The 15812-nt window shown below is 42.6% G+C and overlaps 9 protein-coding genes across 9 annotated transcripts; 4 read left to right on the forward strand and 5 right to left on the reverse strand.

The window, feature by feature from the left end:
• Positions 1 to 749: 749 nt before the first annotated feature.
• Positions 750 to 920, forward strand: SAMD00019534_080080 (hypothetical protein; the record flags this gene model as incomplete). The annotated part of the gene is made up of 1 exon (XM_012897048.1): positions 750 to 920. One exon carries the CDS (start codon positions 750 to 752, stop codon positions 918 to 920), a length of 171 nt encoding a protein of 56 aa, XP_012752502.1.
• Positions 921 to 961: 41 nt separating this feature from the next.
• SAMD00019534_080090 (hypothetical protein) lies at positions 962 to 3163 on the forward strand (the record flags this gene model as incomplete). Its single annotated transcript, XM_012897049.1, has 4 exons — positions 962 to 1958; positions 2128 to 2202; positions 2271 to 2480; positions 2568 to 3163. 4 exons carry the CDS (start codon positions 962 to 964, stop codon positions 3161 to 3163), a joined length of 1878 nt encoding a protein of 625 aa, XP_012752503.1.
• Positions 3164 to 3312: 149 nt separating this feature from the next.
• On the reverse strand, positions 3313 to 4055 carry SAMD00019534_080100 (hypothetical protein; the record flags this gene model as incomplete). Its single annotated transcript, XM_012897050.1, has 2 exons — positions 3313 to 3754; positions 3829 to 4055. 2 exons carry the CDS (start codon positions 4053 to 4055, stop codon positions 3313 to 3315), a joined length of 669 nt encoding a protein of 222 aa, XP_012752504.1.
• Positions 4056 to 5020: 965 nt separating this feature from the next.
• Positions 5021 to 6232, reverse strand: SAMD00019534_080110 (hypothetical protein; the record flags this gene model as incomplete). The annotated part of the gene is made up of 1 exon (XM_012897051.1): positions 5021 to 6232. The coding sequence occupies one exon, from the start codon at positions 6230 to 6232 to the stop codon at positions 5021 to 5023; it is 1212 nt and encodes a 403-aa protein (XP_012752505.1).
• A 1686-nt stretch (positions 6233 to 7918) lies between these two features.
• On the forward strand, positions 7919 to 10843 carry SAMD00019534_080120 (hypothetical protein; the record flags this gene model as incomplete). Its single annotated transcript, XM_012897052.1, has 2 exons — positions 7919 to 9396; positions 9460 to 10843. The coding sequence occupies 2 exons, from the start codon at positions 7919 to 7921 to the stop codon at positions 10841 to 10843; spliced, it is 2862 nt and encodes a 953-aa protein (XP_012752506.1).
• A 248-nt stretch (positions 10844 to 11091) lies between these two features.
• SAMD00019534_080130 (hypothetical protein) lies at positions 11092 to 11961 on the reverse strand (the record flags this gene model as incomplete). Its single annotated transcript, XM_012897053.1, has 2 exons — positions 11092 to 11708; positions 11844 to 11961. The coding sequence occupies 2 exons, from the start codon at positions 11959 to 11961 to the stop codon at positions 11092 to 11094; spliced, it is 735 nt and encodes a 244-aa protein (XP_012752507.1).
• A 1240-nt stretch (positions 11962 to 13201) lies between these two features.
• On the reverse strand, positions 13202 to 13441 carry SAMD00019534_080140 (hypothetical protein; the record flags this gene model as incomplete). Its single annotated transcript, XM_012897054.1, has 1 exon — positions 13202 to 13441. One exon carries the CDS (start codon positions 13439 to 13441, stop codon positions 13202 to 13204), a length of 240 nt encoding a protein of 79 aa, XP_012752508.1.
• An 899-nt stretch (positions 13442 to 14340) lies between these two features.
• Positions 14341 to 14580, reverse strand: SAMD00019534_080150 (hypothetical protein; the record flags this gene model as incomplete). Its single annotated transcript, XM_012897055.1, has 1 exon — positions 14341 to 14580. The coding sequence occupies one exon, from the start codon at positions 14578 to 14580 to the stop codon at positions 14341 to 14343; it is 240 nt and encodes a 79-aa protein (XP_012752509.1).
• Positions 14581 to 15341: 761 nt separating this feature from the next.
• SAMD00019534_080160 (hypothetical protein) lies at positions 15342 to 15647 on the forward strand (the record flags this gene model as incomplete). The annotated part of the gene is made up of 2 exons (XM_012897056.1): positions 15342 to 15354; positions 15430 to 15647. The coding sequence occupies 2 exons, from the start codon at positions 15342 to 15344 to the stop codon at positions 15645 to 15647; spliced, it is 231 nt and encodes a 76-aa protein (XP_012752510.1).
• Positions 15648 to 15812: the final 165 nt, after the last annotated feature.

The raw sequence follows: 15812 nt of genomic DNA on the forward strand, positions 1-15812 counted from the left end.
TGCAGGTATTGAGAGAGAAGAGTACAGAATGATGTCTTACCAAAAAAAAAAAAAAAAAAAAAAAAAAGAAAAAAATAAAAAAAAAATTGGAAAAACACCTCATTTAGTGTCTCGGTACGTTTAGTGATGGTCACCGATTCAATATCGATACCTTCAGTCTGGTATGTTTCTTGTGCGAATGACCCAAACACATCTAATGGTAATGTCAATGTCAGTATCGATCAAACACATCACTCGCTCTCCTCTGTACTTACTTGCATGGCCAGCTCCTCCTGTAGCACCGGCTTGAGTGTGTATGTTAGTATTGAATGAAGACATTGCGCCGATGTTGTTTGTACTTACGAGCTGGGGGAAGATGCGCACGAACAATTGCCCGAGGGCCCATGGGTGGGATCAGTTCTTTCCAATCGCTGTCACTGAGTCCTTGCAGGGATTTGATTGTGAGACCTTGCTTCTTGATGGCCTCCACAGTGTCCTTGCGGAAATCTTTGGGTATCTCTGACTCATCAGACAGTATCCAATTGAAGAGGTCGTCCATTGTCAAAATGGGAAGAGAATATACAGAGCGAGTATAAGTTAATTGAGAGGTAGTTGTAATAGTAGTTGTTGGTGTTGTGTGAATATTGAATGAGTGAGCACCAAAGGTTGTGCCTTTGTGTGTTAGAGGTGAAGATGATCTGCATGTCCCATTTTGGAAACTCATATATAAATTAAATCAAATTAAACAATTTATCTCTAACAGATATAACATGTCATTATTCAAAGAGTACTATTGGGACGAGAACTCAGAGTTCAGAGAGCGTCACAAAGCATACATCAAACAAAAGGTAAGATGCGAATGCGGCTTCGAGGTCGGTCGCACCAATCTCAATCGACACAAGCAGGGCTACATCCACAAGCAATTGATGGCCAACAAATGATCAAAGTGATATAAACTAATTATCTCTAATCAGTATATAGAATGAGTAGATCAACCAGAGACATTGGCGGCAGACTGAAGAAGACGGGCGTGACCGAGATCAAGCTCACCGGCAACTACACCAGAGCAGACATCGAGCGAATCGCTCAGCAAGACAGCAACACTCTCCAACGCTACGGCGCCAACGCCAGAATAGAGGTCGTGCTCGACTACGGCAACCATCAATATCGATCAGGCAAGTTCACCAAGGTAGGCGAGCCGATCATCATGTTTGATCCTCACGAGTACGATGGTGCGCCGATAGCAGAGCCTGACACATTCAAATCGTTCTACATCTACGTACATCAAGCAAAGGGCAAGGCAGGAGGCTGCAATGGCGAATGGAACAACTGCCTCTACCACTGTCTCCTCGACGCCTATCCCGAGCAGGTCACAGAGCACTTTGGCAAACCATCGCGCCTCAAGTTGTTCCTCGATCTTGACGTCAAGCAAAAGGTCTCGATCAAGCGGATCCCAGAACTCGAGGCCAGACTCAACATCAGAATCAATGTCAAAGGTGATCACTGCTACGCCTCGGCCAGCAAGGCAACCAGAGAGGTCAACCTAATACTAACCAACACGCACTACAAGCTAGACAAGGAGGGCACCTACGTCGGCAAAGGCATCAGACATACACGACACAAAGATAGAGACGTCTACATCAAGCCAATCGTATTCAAGTATCTCAAAGGCGAGCAGGTGCAGCTCTACGATGACGGCGAGTACATGACCATCAGCCTAGAGCAGTTCATCAACAGCAAGAGACGTAAGTACCAAGACAAATGTGAGTACATCCGTATCCTCTCTGGCAAGTCCAATCCCAAGAAGCTAAAGAATCGCCAGGCTATGTTTGTTGAATCAGTGATCAAATCAGTACCAAACACGACCAACTATCAAGTATTGATCAGATATGGCGAGAACCCAACATCCAAACTTACAATCCATGCTCGAATGGTAGATGAACCAAATGGAATTGGAATATGTATTGTCAGAGATCAGAGTATATACAAAGATAACACCTATTTCCATATTCTATCAATTAATACAGACTGATCATTGATTGATCACTCACACTCACACACAATCAATCATAAACTTGAACATGATGTTCATTCATCCATTCATTAAATATAACACATTTGATCAATCAACTGATACATATATAATAGACATGGATAGAGATATCAATAGGATTAGAGTGATCACAGGTCATCTTACTGCCAATACAACTGCGGCAACAGGTGGTATGTGTTGTTTGATTGATTGAATGATTGAATGAATGCCGATTGTTAACCATGGTCCATGACAACAGTTCCTGTCACTGTAACTACACCTTATGAGACTATACTGTTCAATGTGAACTTGGAGAAACGTGTCGGTATCATTCAGTTCAACAGACCAACTTCAATGAACTCAATCAGTGACAAGCTTGTCGATGAGTTCTTGGATGCACTCAACAGATTGGACAATGATGGCAGAGTGAACTCTATTATCATCACTGGCAACGACCGTGCCTTTTGCTGTAAGATAGAGAGAACCATAGGCATAGAGGAGACTCAGACGATGAACATACTCATTCATTCGTTCATTCATTCATTAAAACATATAGGTGGCGCAGACATCAAAGAGTTGGTACACGTTGGCTATGAGTCAATTAGCAAGAGTGGCAACATGATTGATAGGATCACATGGATGGCAAGGACTACAAAGCCAATCATTGCTGCTGTTGGTGGTCTGGCACTTGGTGGTGGATGTGAGATTGCCCTGCTGGCAGACATTGTCGTCGCCAGTGAGAAGGCTCGTTTTGGTCTGCCAGAGATCAAGATCGGCACGATCCCCGGTGCAGGCGGCACGCAGCGTCTTACAAAGGCCGTAGGAAAGTCCAAGGCAATGGAGATGATCCTTACAGGCCGTATGATGGACGCCGCCGAGGCCAAGTCATACAACTTGGTCAGTCGCGTCGAGAAGGACCAGCAAGCAGTGATGGAGGCGGCGATGGCCATCGCTGCCGACATTGGCTCAATGTCATTGCCCATTGTCACCATCGCAAAGAAAGCAATCAATCGTTCATTCGAGACCAATCTCACCGAGGGTATGAACGCCGAGAACGACCTCTTCCTCTCGACCTTTGCCTACGACGACCGCAAAGAGGGCATGGATGCATTTACAAAGAAGCGCAAACCGGTCTGGAAGAACAAGTATTGATACTTGATTGATTTGACTGATGTTATGTATGAATGAAAGAATGAATGCTAGATACATTGTTGTAGAGTACCATCGCTGGCTATCGGTTACATGTTATTACTATTTATATATATATATATATATATATCTATATATATCTATCTATTTGATCATTTTGTGTCCTTCTTTATCCTTTCGCTACCATAGAACACTTGATGCATATCATACATGTCTTGATGGGATAGATGATGGAAGGTGGCGCCTTTGACCATCTCTTGCCAGACGGTCGGCTTCTCGGGGTACAGCTCCGCCACCAATGTATAGGTGACATTGTTGTCGAAGAAGCAGAACGATGTGGTCAGATCGTTGTGACCATAGTCGATGCACTGCTTGTTCTCGTACCACTCCATCATTTTGTCCAGGCCGCCGCGAGGCAAGATGATACCGGCACCGCCACCACAGAATGGTTTGGGATTCCATGGTGTACCAATGCACTGTCCTAGAATGGCCACTGACTCTGGATCATATGGCAGCAGCATCTTCTCCATACGCTCTACATTAACATAAGTATCATCATCCACCTTAATATAAAAGTCTGATCTATGTGAGCAACTGATTATTAATTGAATGGAGGTTAGCATGTGTGTCTTTGGATGAGCAATGTCGACAAGGATTGCTATTCATACCATTTCTGTGCATGCTTCCAAGCCTTCCATTGTTTGATGTCATTGCCTAATGAACTGGCATCGCTCTCGTGTGTAGCGATTGTGTCGTGGGGACTGCCCATATCTGTCTCTGAGTAATAGAACACTCTCCAGCCCATGTCCACTGCACGTTTGGCCCAAGTCTCCCTAACAGCCTTTGTCCTCGTCTCCTTGAATACATCTGAAGTCAACACCACAAACGTTACCATTGGTGGTCCCGGTGTAGGTGATGGTGTCACAATAGGCTCACATTGTTTCAATGTATGTGACTGATTTCCTGATCCTAATAACATGTATTCATTCTTCAATGTTAGTGTGTTGTTGTTGTGTTGAGGAAGCGAAGCGAGGAGGAAGAGACTAACCTGAATGTGAACTATCATATGTTTTAAAGTCCATCACCTGTATAAAGATCAATGAGACGATCAGCAGAAAGAATACTGCGCCAAGTTTATAGTACAACATGATTGTTTATGTGTATGTATAAATATAAATATAAAATATAAGAGATATAAAGCTATATAGATATTTAGTTAAATAGATAGTTATAAATAGAAAGATGTAATAAATGAATATGTATGTATCTTGAGAGACTCGAATCTGAACTGAAGCCTTTGACATATCCACGAATAAAGTGACTCACTCTCCCTCACCAACACAGAGAAACAAGAGAAGAGATGACATGTAACGACAGAGGGTACCGACAAAACGTTGAAAGTGTTTGGATAGTGTCCTGGTTGGGGGCAATTGTGGGGGGTATCTGCCTGACAAGGCAGTCTCCAACAAACCCCTAATCATCAAAAATATCAACCACAACACCCAAACACGCCAATTGAGGGGGGCCTAGGCCAAAAGATCTCGATGACCATCGTTCGTGTTCAGTTGGGCACAGACACTTTGAAACGTAGAATGAATGCATGAACAGTGATCAATTCGGATGAACCTAATGCACAAGGAAGGCTGTGATTACTTCCATTCTAGATCAAGTATGATCATTCTCTACCAATCAAACACAGAACAATCACACGACAAACATCCAAGGTTCCAGGGAAACTAGTGACTTTTCACGAAATAACTGACTTTGAAAAGGAATGGGCTTGATGGGCTGGGAATACCAGGTCAGCATTTTATGACATCCAATCAATCAATCAATTGTTATTAATATTATTATTGATTATTATTCGCTCAATTGATTAATTGGTGTGATTGATGGGGAGGATGATGGTGAAGTCGTGGGCGTAGTTGTTGATGTTGTTGTTATCTTGTTGATTCTTAACAGAGTTGGAAATCTTTGAGCGACTACGTAGGCAACTATACCAAAGGATACGGCGATATTTAAACTAATCTTCTGACCACGCATCGGAAGGTCAAATATATAGTCGCACTCGTCTATTACTTCTGGACTCAGTCCTCCTACTTCATTGCCAAATAACAAACAAATGGGAGGAGGTCCAGCAGCAGCAGCAGCATCAGCATCGGGAGAAGTTGACAATGATTGTACCAGGTGATCCAGACCTTGCTCGAGAAGCGGCATGCTTCGCTCATCCTGCTCGATGCCAACGATCTTGACACCCTTGCTCTTTAACTCGCGAACACAATATAGTGCACTCTCTGCGTAGCTCCACGGGACAAATTCTTCGGCGCCAAGGGCTGTCTTTGATATTTGCTCGTTTGGAGGACTGCCCGTGATGCCGCACAGATAGACATGAGAGAATCCCGCGCCATCGCACGATCTAAACACACTGCCAGTGTTTGCAAGACTGCGACAGTCGTCCAACAGCACACTGATGCCTGAGGGTGGACTCTTCTCAAGGTCCAGACTGCTGAGCACCTTGGTTTTGGCCTCCAAGTCGACCATGTATTGGTCGCGTCTCCTGCGCAACAGTCTCTGATAGCTGCTCGTATGCTTCTTAAACGTTTGTTTGGTGGCACAGCGAGGACAGTATCCCTCCATGCCTCTAAGCTTTGCCGGCACCTTAAATGGCAAATGACAAGATGCCTCTATACAATGTGTTACCAAGTCATCATCCACTCGCTTCTCTTCTTTTGAATCAGGAGTAGTAGCAGATTGTGATTTGTTGTTGTCGCCGCTATTGTTGATGTTGTTGTTGATGTTGATATTGTTGATGTCGATATTGCTTAGATCATTGTTGATTAAACTACTTGTTGTAGAGGTTGTAGTTGAGGTGACATGATGACGTCGTCCAAACACATTACCACCGACGTCAAGCTGCCAGCCAGCAGTCGAGTCCGCAGATGTAGCAGCTGTCTTTGTTGAGGTCGTATGAGTAGTTATTGTTGAAGCTGTTGTGAAAGTTGGATAAATAAGAGTGCCTGCTGTTAGAGATGAAGACTTGGGCGTAGTAGGCAATCTCCAGAGTTTAAACATCAGACATCTTCTTCCAACAAGCATTACGACTGTATGTATAAGTATGACAAATAGTATTGCGCTGTGCACTGTGCATCGATGGCATACTGAGAGTGAGAGTGAGAGTTGCGTGGTGTCACACCACAACACAACCTTCGCTTCCTCGTCAACGACTCACATCATCAAACTGTTGTTGCGTAAAACTTGTGTTATTCAAAGACATGAATTTACATGGATATGGTAACTCCACATCCTTTATCCATATGTTAATATATGTTATAAAATATATTAATAATTATAATATTATTATTATTATTATTATGTACATCCATCCAAGTTGGATTGTGTTGTGGTGGAGTGATGATGTGGTGATTGATGCGTGTGTATGGAGTGAATGATCATTCATCATCAACCACATCCAACCCCAATACTCGCAATCACAAGACATAAGAATGCGTTGATTTTAAGTCCAATATCAGAGGGTAGGTGAACATAGACAAGGAGGTGGTTTGTGATTAATTGATAGATAGATAGAATGAATGATGTGATGGTTTGACATAGACAACAATAACTGACATGTTATAGATTGCATACATACATACACATACACACACAAGGATAGTAGTATCTACAAACTTGTAGTGATCAATACAATCAATCAATCAAATCCAATCCAATCCAATCAATCTTTTAAATCAATCAAGTGTTATGATATTGCATTGAGAAGTGATTTGTTTGTGCTAGTATGGTCTGTTTGGTCGCACTATATTGAATGTAGTGTTGTTATAGTCTATCATCTATCTACCTATCTATATTCTATATTTATCATATACATCAACTTCTTCTTTTGGAAATACAACTATTAAAGATAAAGTGCTTTCAATGTAAGTTTATCAATCATTCAATTCAATCAAACAGGAGGTTGGTTATTGTTGGTGTGTGGAAGTGCAAGACTGTGGACATAACAGTATTGTTTTGCAACTGTTTTTGCATTATGGAGGCGGAGTGGACCTTACCATGCCCATCGACACCACAGGCTCGGGTGCCGTGGATTCGGTACAACAAAACGCGTTTTGATGGGGGATAGTACACACTCGGCACCCTTGTTGTAAATCAAATCAACGACTTCTAAAAAAAAAGAATCTTGATGACAGCCTATCCAATGGCCCTGTTCCCGACAAAGATCAACTCACACTCTCCACTTACCCTGCGAAGCATACTACAAGCATAAACACACACAAGCTCCCATCCTCTTGACATATCTCATCAATCTACCAATCTACCAATCAAACAATCACACATTCACAAGCTCTCTCTTTATCTACCTACATCTTTTAACTTACTTATTATTATAACAAATAATTATAGAAATATATATAAATATTAGTAGTGAGACATTATAATAGCAATCAAACAACCAACCATTCAACAATCGATCAAGAAGTCTGTGAACTGATTGTAAAGGTGTGTGTTTGATTGATTGATTGTGATCGTGGGGGACAGACTGCGGGGACACCCACTGACCGAACTAGCCAAACTAATACCCAACCTACATCCATACTTAGACAACAAATCCATATCAAGTATACTTATCCTAAAGTAGTATACATAACCATATATTATCAACTCAATCAACTCAGTCAATAATACAACAACGTCAACAACCATAATACAATATTATAACAACATAAATTATAACAAACAATCATGGTTGGATTCTGGAACAAACGTAGGAATACATCATTGAATAAGAATCCATTGGGTTCATCAGCTCCACAACTATCAAAGAATGCATCACAAGCCGACTTTAATGATTATATTGCAAACTCCACCGAGGATTATGTGGACCCGGCCTCAATCGCAATTTTAAAGTCATCAAAGGGCATCCCATTGCCCAACAGCATGCTGGGCCGCAGTGGCAGCCGCGAGTTTAGCAGCCAAGGCTCACACAATGGCAGCAGCAAGGACGGCGCCTCCTTCTCCTACCAAGACCTGCGTTCAAACTCGTACAACTCAAACAACAATAGCTGGCGCTCAAAGTCATCGTCCGAGGACAGCCACAGCGGCTCGCGACGCCGCGACTCCGTCGCCTACACTGACAAGGAGGTCTTCCCCAACGGCGTCAAGCGTGAGCTTAAAGGCATCATGTTGATGGGCGAGGGCAACGATGACGTGCTGATCCGTGCCAGGACCTACATCAATCACAATGGAGAGCTTCACTTCACGCTCGAGGATCTCGAGCAGTACATGCTGCCCGCCGGCTTTGACGACTCACAGCAGGTTCAACTCAAGATGCCCATGATATACTCAATGTCGCGCTCTGGCTTCGAGGTGGAGGACTCGCCAGAGGACCTTCATTGGGAGACTGACGATGCTAATGAGGAGGAGGGTGGCAAGAAGTCAGGCCTCTCGTCGTGGGCACCAAAGTCTCCAGACTTAGCCTCACAGCAACAATTCGAGGAGACCTTCCAGCAAATGCAGCAACAGCAACAACAACAACAACAAAAGGCCAAGCGTTTGACCCTGGTCGAGCCAGTGGCACCTTTGAATGGAAGTGCCGAGGCACTTGCAAGTGCCGATGACAGCGACGACGAGGATCACCTCGAAACAACATATGTCCTCCAGATGGGCAATGACGAGTACAAAGACGATGATACCGACGCCATCGATCTCAAGACAGAGGACATCTCCAAGATAGACACCATCCATCTGAGGACTGAGAACCTCGACTACAACGACGAGGACAACAGCAGTCAGATCACCGACGACGACTCATTCTCAGACTACATGAACGACTATCAGTTCTTCTCAGCCAATGCCAGTGCCAATGCCAACGTCAACATGCAGAGACGCAAGTCAAGCAGTCTGTCACAACCAACCAGCGCCAGCTCCAGCAGAAAGAACTCCAACTCACGACAACAGACCAACAGCGCCGGTGTTAGTGCCAGCTCAAGTAGGAAGAACTCTGGCACCAAACCAGCGGACCAGGTTGTTCCACAGCCTCAACCACCCGTACAGAAGAAGCTACCGGCCGTAGTCGATGAGGATGATGACGATGATGAAGACACCAGCTCATTGGATGACGACGATTCATCAATGTCCGACGATGACTACAAGTACATGTCGGTACGTGCCGGTGCCAAGGTTCAGGAGGATGTCGTACAGGACGACCAAGTGGAGCTAGAGTATGTCATGCCCCGCAAACAGTCAATCATCAACTACTTTGACTCTGTACAAGTACAACCAAGACAAGAGGCCATCCAACAAGAGAAGGATAGGCTGGAGCGAGAGAGAGCGGAGCGAGAGAAGACAGAGAAAGCAGAGAAGGCACAAAAGGCCGAGAAGGAGAGATTGGAAAAGTTGGAGATTGCTGAAAAGGCCAGAGTGGAGAAGTTAAGACTTGAGCAAGAGAGAATAGAGCGTGACAGAGCCGAGAGACAACTGCGAGAGAAGGCTGAGAAGGATAGATTGGAGAAGGAGCGAATCGAGAAGGCCAGGCTGGAGAAGGAAAGGATCGAGAGAGACAGACAGCTCAAGGAGAAGGAGAGACAGGAGAAGATCAGGATAGAGAGGGAGAAGCTGGAGATCGAGACAAGGGAGCGTCTGGAAAGGGAGAGACTGGAACAAGAGAGACGTCTACAGGAGCAGCTCGCAGCTGCAGCAGCCGCCTCTGCCGCCAAGTCCAAGATTGACAGCGATGACAAGGCACTTCTTCAATCCATCGCCGACCTCATTGACATTTCATCCATTCCAACTGTTGCCACTACTGTCAGCAACCACAGCGTCTCCAACAACAACGTCCCAGCCAAAGTCAACTACCGATCAAGTGTCCAGCTGACGTCGGCCCAACTAAACACCGTCGCCAACGGCGGTGGCGTCGCACCAAACAATGTTGGCGGCAATGCCAACAACATTGATGACATCTTTGACAACATCATGAGCGTGACCAAGGAGCGCCGCTTCACCATCTCCTCCTCACCGCTAGAGATGCAACGTGCACTGGAGCTGGAGCGCAAGAAGGATGAGCAGACCAAGTACTCGCGCTTTGAAGAAGAGCGAAGGAGGAAACAGATGGAGGAGGAGCGCAAGAAGAAGCTGGCCGAGGAGGAGACCAAGCGCCGTCTGGAGAAGGTGGAATTGGACCGCCAGCGTCGCCAGCACGAGGAGCGCATGAAAAAGCTCCAGCTAGAGGAGGAGCGAATCAAGCTGCAGGCCGCCGTCGCCATCCGTGATCAGGAGAGGAAGGAGCAAGAGGAGGAGGCCAGAAGACAGAGGCAGCTGCAGAAGGAGATTGAGCACCTTGACAACACGACCAAGAACGTGCTGTTGGCGCAGAGCCTTGTGGACAACCCCTACGGATCAATCAGACTGTCCGACGATTTTGAGACCAACCAGAGGATCTTTGACAAGATTCGCGAGCTCCAGGTCGAGGACCAGGCAAGCGACAACGACCTCAGCGACGACGATGTGGACTACAACTACTCAATCAGGAAAGGACAGAAGGTTGCCCAGGCATTGGCCAAGGCGGCTGCTGGTGGTCAAGACGACATCGACAGTGATGACTCTGATGGCGAGTCGTCCGAGGAGATGGAGTATCATCATCAACCAAGGAAGTCCAAGTTTATCAAGTAGATGCCCAAAGCATGGCAGAGCTGCACATGTATTATAAGTTCCAACAACCAAGTGCACAATAAACTACTTCTATCACTCTCTTGGCCCAAGTTGCCGCGCTACGTACCTACACAACTACATCGTTATCATTTGGTATGAATGCCAGGGACAACGACATCGTCGTGTCGTTGCCAATGGCTGTTTATTGAGAGAGGCTATTATTGAATGTACTATTATATCATTATGTTGAGGATGAAGATGATGATGTCTTAAGAGCTTTCGGACTGCGCTTGAGACTTGGCGAAAGCCTCACGCTGCTCGGTGTACAGCTGTGTGGCCGGCTTGGAGGTCTGAGCATCGTGCTCCTGTGCCAGCTTCGAGTTGTCGTTGATGAGTTGGCTGTGTTGCTCCTTCTCCTTGCTGCTGATCTCGCGCACAAAGCGAGCGGGACTGCCGCCCCAGATCTGGTTGGCGGGCACACGCTTACCAGCGGTGACCAGCGAGCCAGCCTCGAGATGGGCGCCCTTCTCGACGACGGCACCGTCAAAAACGGCGGAGCCTGGGCCGATGTAGACGTCGTCCTCAATGACGCAAGCGTGCAGGATGGCTCCTGGACCGACAAAGACGCGGTTGCCGACGACGGTGGGCTGTGCGCCCTTGGGACCATTTTCGCTAGAGCAATGTACAACAGTGCGATCGCTGATCACTGTTTCGTTTCCGACGACGATTGAGTTGACGTCGGCACGGAGCACTGTGTTGTACCATACTGATGACTTGGTGCCAATCTCCACGTTGCCAATGACACAGGAGCTTGGTGCAATGAATGACTCTTTACCGAGTGATGCTACCTTGCCTCTAAGTGGTGTGACTCTAGAGTGTCTGCTCACTGTTGTAGTTCGTTGTTGACATCAAACAATAAAAGTGAATGAATGAATGATTGAATGGTCTATGTTAGAGTCGTCCCGTGTACTATATGTTGCTGATGCTGCTGCGGCTGGTGTTGCTGCTGTTGTTGTCTTACAGTTCTCCATATATGAGTAGTTGCCTTGCAGGTTGCAACCGAGCTTATCGAGTGACTTTCCAGTCGACCTGATAGAGTCACCGATCAGGTAGATTATATTCTTCATTGACAATGACATCTTCTTCTTCTTCTTATTCTTCTTATGCACACAACGTCGTCGTTGTTATGTTTCAAACAAGTAGTAGAGGTAAGTAGTATATAGTAAAGTAATAAATTGAATGATTACTCATTTCGAATCACAACCTCATTAGGTCGATCAGTCAAACTTTGACAAAAGTCCAAAAAAGTTTCCATTGACTCATTCCTAAAGTCTGATCAATTACTAGTTGATTGGACATGTGTTACTATTTGATGGTATAATAATAAAATCAGTTTATTATTTATGGAGAGGAATAGTTTATACTATACCCCTAGTTAGTTACTGTAGCTGTTGCACTGATGGTTGTATCACCAATGGTTGCTTTGGCATCGGTAGAAAGATCTAGGAGTCCTGATAGACCGTCAAAGAGACCGGCATTCTTGTTGGACGACTGAATTCCAAAGTTGGAGGCGGAACTGGAAATAGATGTGTTGGACATTCCCAAGGAGGAAGTTGGAGTCATGTTCTTTAAGGCAGAGATGAGAGTCATTCTAAAGGTATTGAAATTAATTTGATTAATTGATTAGTTGATTGATTGATTATTTTAATGTCAAATAGATAGAGTATTTATATTAATTGGTCCATCTTTGATTTATTGTAATATAATTCGAAACAATATATTTTTATTTAATCTATTTCGATTTTATCTTTGAAGAGAATAAGAGATATATCTTATTTTTATTTGCAAATTGTACTCGGACACTCGGACTCTATCTCTCACTATCAATTAATCAATCAATCCTTATACAGTGTTAACACTTGTCACTTAACTTCTGTGTGTGTGATCAGGAGATACAGATATTTGATAATAGTAGGATTGTGAAAATAATAAGGAGAATATACAAATTTGATTAGAAATACATTCAAAGTAAGTAATAGGAATAGTTAAGATCATTATTTTTGAGACCGAGAAATGCTTCAATTTAGTATATTGCATTTATTACATTATTAAATTAATTGCCTATGGATGTAAATAAACATATCTGAAGTAGAAGTTGGTTGATCAGAGGAATTAACCTTATATCCAATAATAATTAAGGATTATTAAGATTTTTATTTGTTATTGTAAACTATTAATAATAATGATTGATCCAATTTGTAAAGGAGATGGAATTTATGAGAATGGATGGTAATAACCAGAGTATTTAGTTTATTACAAATAGATTTATACACTTATATAAATAATTATGTATACAAAGGATTAAATCAGGGAAGTTCCTTAGTTGACATGGGCATCAATGTGGGCAGTGAGGATGTTGCATCCAGCGAGGTTGACATTGGCATCAACGTTGGCATCGACATGGATACCAGAGAGGAGACCACCGACACAGTCAAGGAGACCGGCACTCTTGTTGGACGACTGCATTCCGAAGCTGGAGGCAGCGCTGGCAATCGATGAGTTGGACATTCCCAAGGAGGAAGTTGGAGTCATGTTCTTCAAGGCAGAGATGAGAGTCATTTTTAAGTTTAGTTAAGTTAGTTAATTAAGTTAATTGATTTGATGATTTTAAAATGATCAATTTGGTACAGTATTTATATCCATTGATCCACCCTGGATTAGACTGTTAATAAATATATATTGTCGGAAATTATTAGATGACACGTCATGGAATTTATTTATTATTTCTTTGATTCAACTTAAACTTAACAGTATTGTTATCACATGGGTAGCTGGAGTTATTACTAGTATCCATGTACTTGTTAACCCGCTCGCTCTCTAACTCACACCTACTTTTACACTTGTCAAACCACATTTACTGACAAATTAAAAGAATCAATTTTAAGAGGGTGGTGTTCGAGTGTAGTAGAATATGATGTATATACAGATAATACATTAGGGGTTATTTTAATGATGATGATGATGATCATAGTGAAGATGATCATGATCAAGATGATGTCATCCATTAATATTATTGTACTTTCATTACTCTTAAGGAGGTTGTTCTTAAATTGAATAGGTAGATGAATAATATTAATAAATTATTTAATTTAGTATTGAGATCATTATGAAAGGGATATGAACTCTAGATATTGTTATGTTTATCCTCAACGAGGTTTGAAAGATGACTCAACAAATTGTTATTAATGTTCTTAAAAGGAAGAGATGAATATTCAATATGATTGATTGATTCATTGAGTGAGTGATAAAATAATGATAGTTTGTTTCTGGGTCATGGGTATTTTGTTAGTATGCTACATAATATTTCTTAGACAATATATTAATTTTGTACAAACAAACAAATAAATTATAATTTGAATATGATTTAGGAAGGATGGTAATAACCATTATTACAGTTTATTACAAGGAGATTTATACAGTAGTATTATATAAAGGATTAGAAACAACAGGGAAGTTCCTTAGTTGACATGGGCATCAATGTGGGCAGTGATGATGTTGCATCCACCGAGGTTGACATTGGCATCAACGTTGGCATCAACATGCAGACCAGAGAGGAGACCACCGACACAACCAAGGAGACAAGCATTCTTATTTGAGGATTGAGTGCCAAAGCTGGAGGAGGCACTGGCAATCGATGAGTTGGACATTCCCAAGGAGGAAGTTGGAGTCATGTTCTTCAAGGCAGAGATGAGAGTCATTTCTAAGTTGGTATTGTTTAGTAAGTTAATTAAATTGATTGATTTGATGATTTTAAAATGATCAATTTGGTCGAGTATTTATATTCATTGTTCCACTTTGTATTAGACTGGAGCAATAATATGTTAATTAATATCCAGACATTATTACTTGATACATCACGGAATTAACTTATTATTTCGTTGATCCAAATTAAATTAACTTAACAATGTTGATATCATATGGTCGAGGGAGTTTGTATTTGATTCCAAGTACATACACCATCATACACTCACCAACTCACTCATTCGCACTTACTCACACTTTAGTTAACACATATATCTACCCAATTAATGACTAACTGATTGACATATTGATCTACACTTAGGAATGTGTGTGTGTGTGTGTAATGGAAGAGGTGGAATCAGATAATAAAAGAGGGTGGTTGGTTTGAGGATGATGTGGATTTGTGTGAAGTGATGGTGATGGCCATCCACAAAAATGATTGAAATATGTTCAAAGATATAAGTAGTTGACGTTGATGACAGTTAATGTAGTGGAGACATTATCCTGATTTGGATGTCATTTTAAAAGAATGTTAATGACACTAATTCGAAAAGACACAGCATCAATTCAACCAATTATGGTAACCTCCTATCAAATATCTTTCCAACTGATTGGGTATATTCCACATTGTTCAAAAACTATATAAACAATAATATTTGATCATTTTTATATCATCAAATCAATCAAATAATCTTAACAAATAATAATATAAACTAAAATGACTATCCTTGGTATGTGTATATTCTTGAAATTAACTTCTTCAAATAAGAGATAATATTCTAACAATCAATCAATCAATCAAATAGCCACCCTTAAGAACATGAACCCATCTGCCTCATTGGCCAAGTCTGGTGCCTCCTTCTCTGGATCATCAGCCAGCGGTGCCTCCCAAGGTTCAAGCCAGAGTGCATGCTGGAACCCATGTTTCCCAGGTATTCACATCGATGCAAATGTTGATATCGATATCAACTTGGGTCGTTGCAACTTGTTGGATGCTCACATCAGCGCCAATATTAACATCTAAACACCCTCCATCATCTGGATAATGTATATAAACATTCAATTGCGCGACTTCGCTCCTTACTACTCCAATACATTATGTATATTTGATTGACTGATTGATTGATAAGAGTAAAAGTTTATTTACTGGTTCTTTTGGCTGTTGCCTTCTTGGTGACTGGTGGCTCGG

This window comes from Acytostelium subglobosum (genome assembly GCF_000787575.1).
Source record: "Acytostelium subglobosum LB1 DNA, scaffold: scaffold16, whole genome shotgun sequence".
In the NCBI taxonomy this organism is placed as follows: Eukaryota; Evosea; class Eumycetozoa; order Acytosteliales; family Acytosteliaceae; genus Acytostelium; species Acytostelium subglobosum.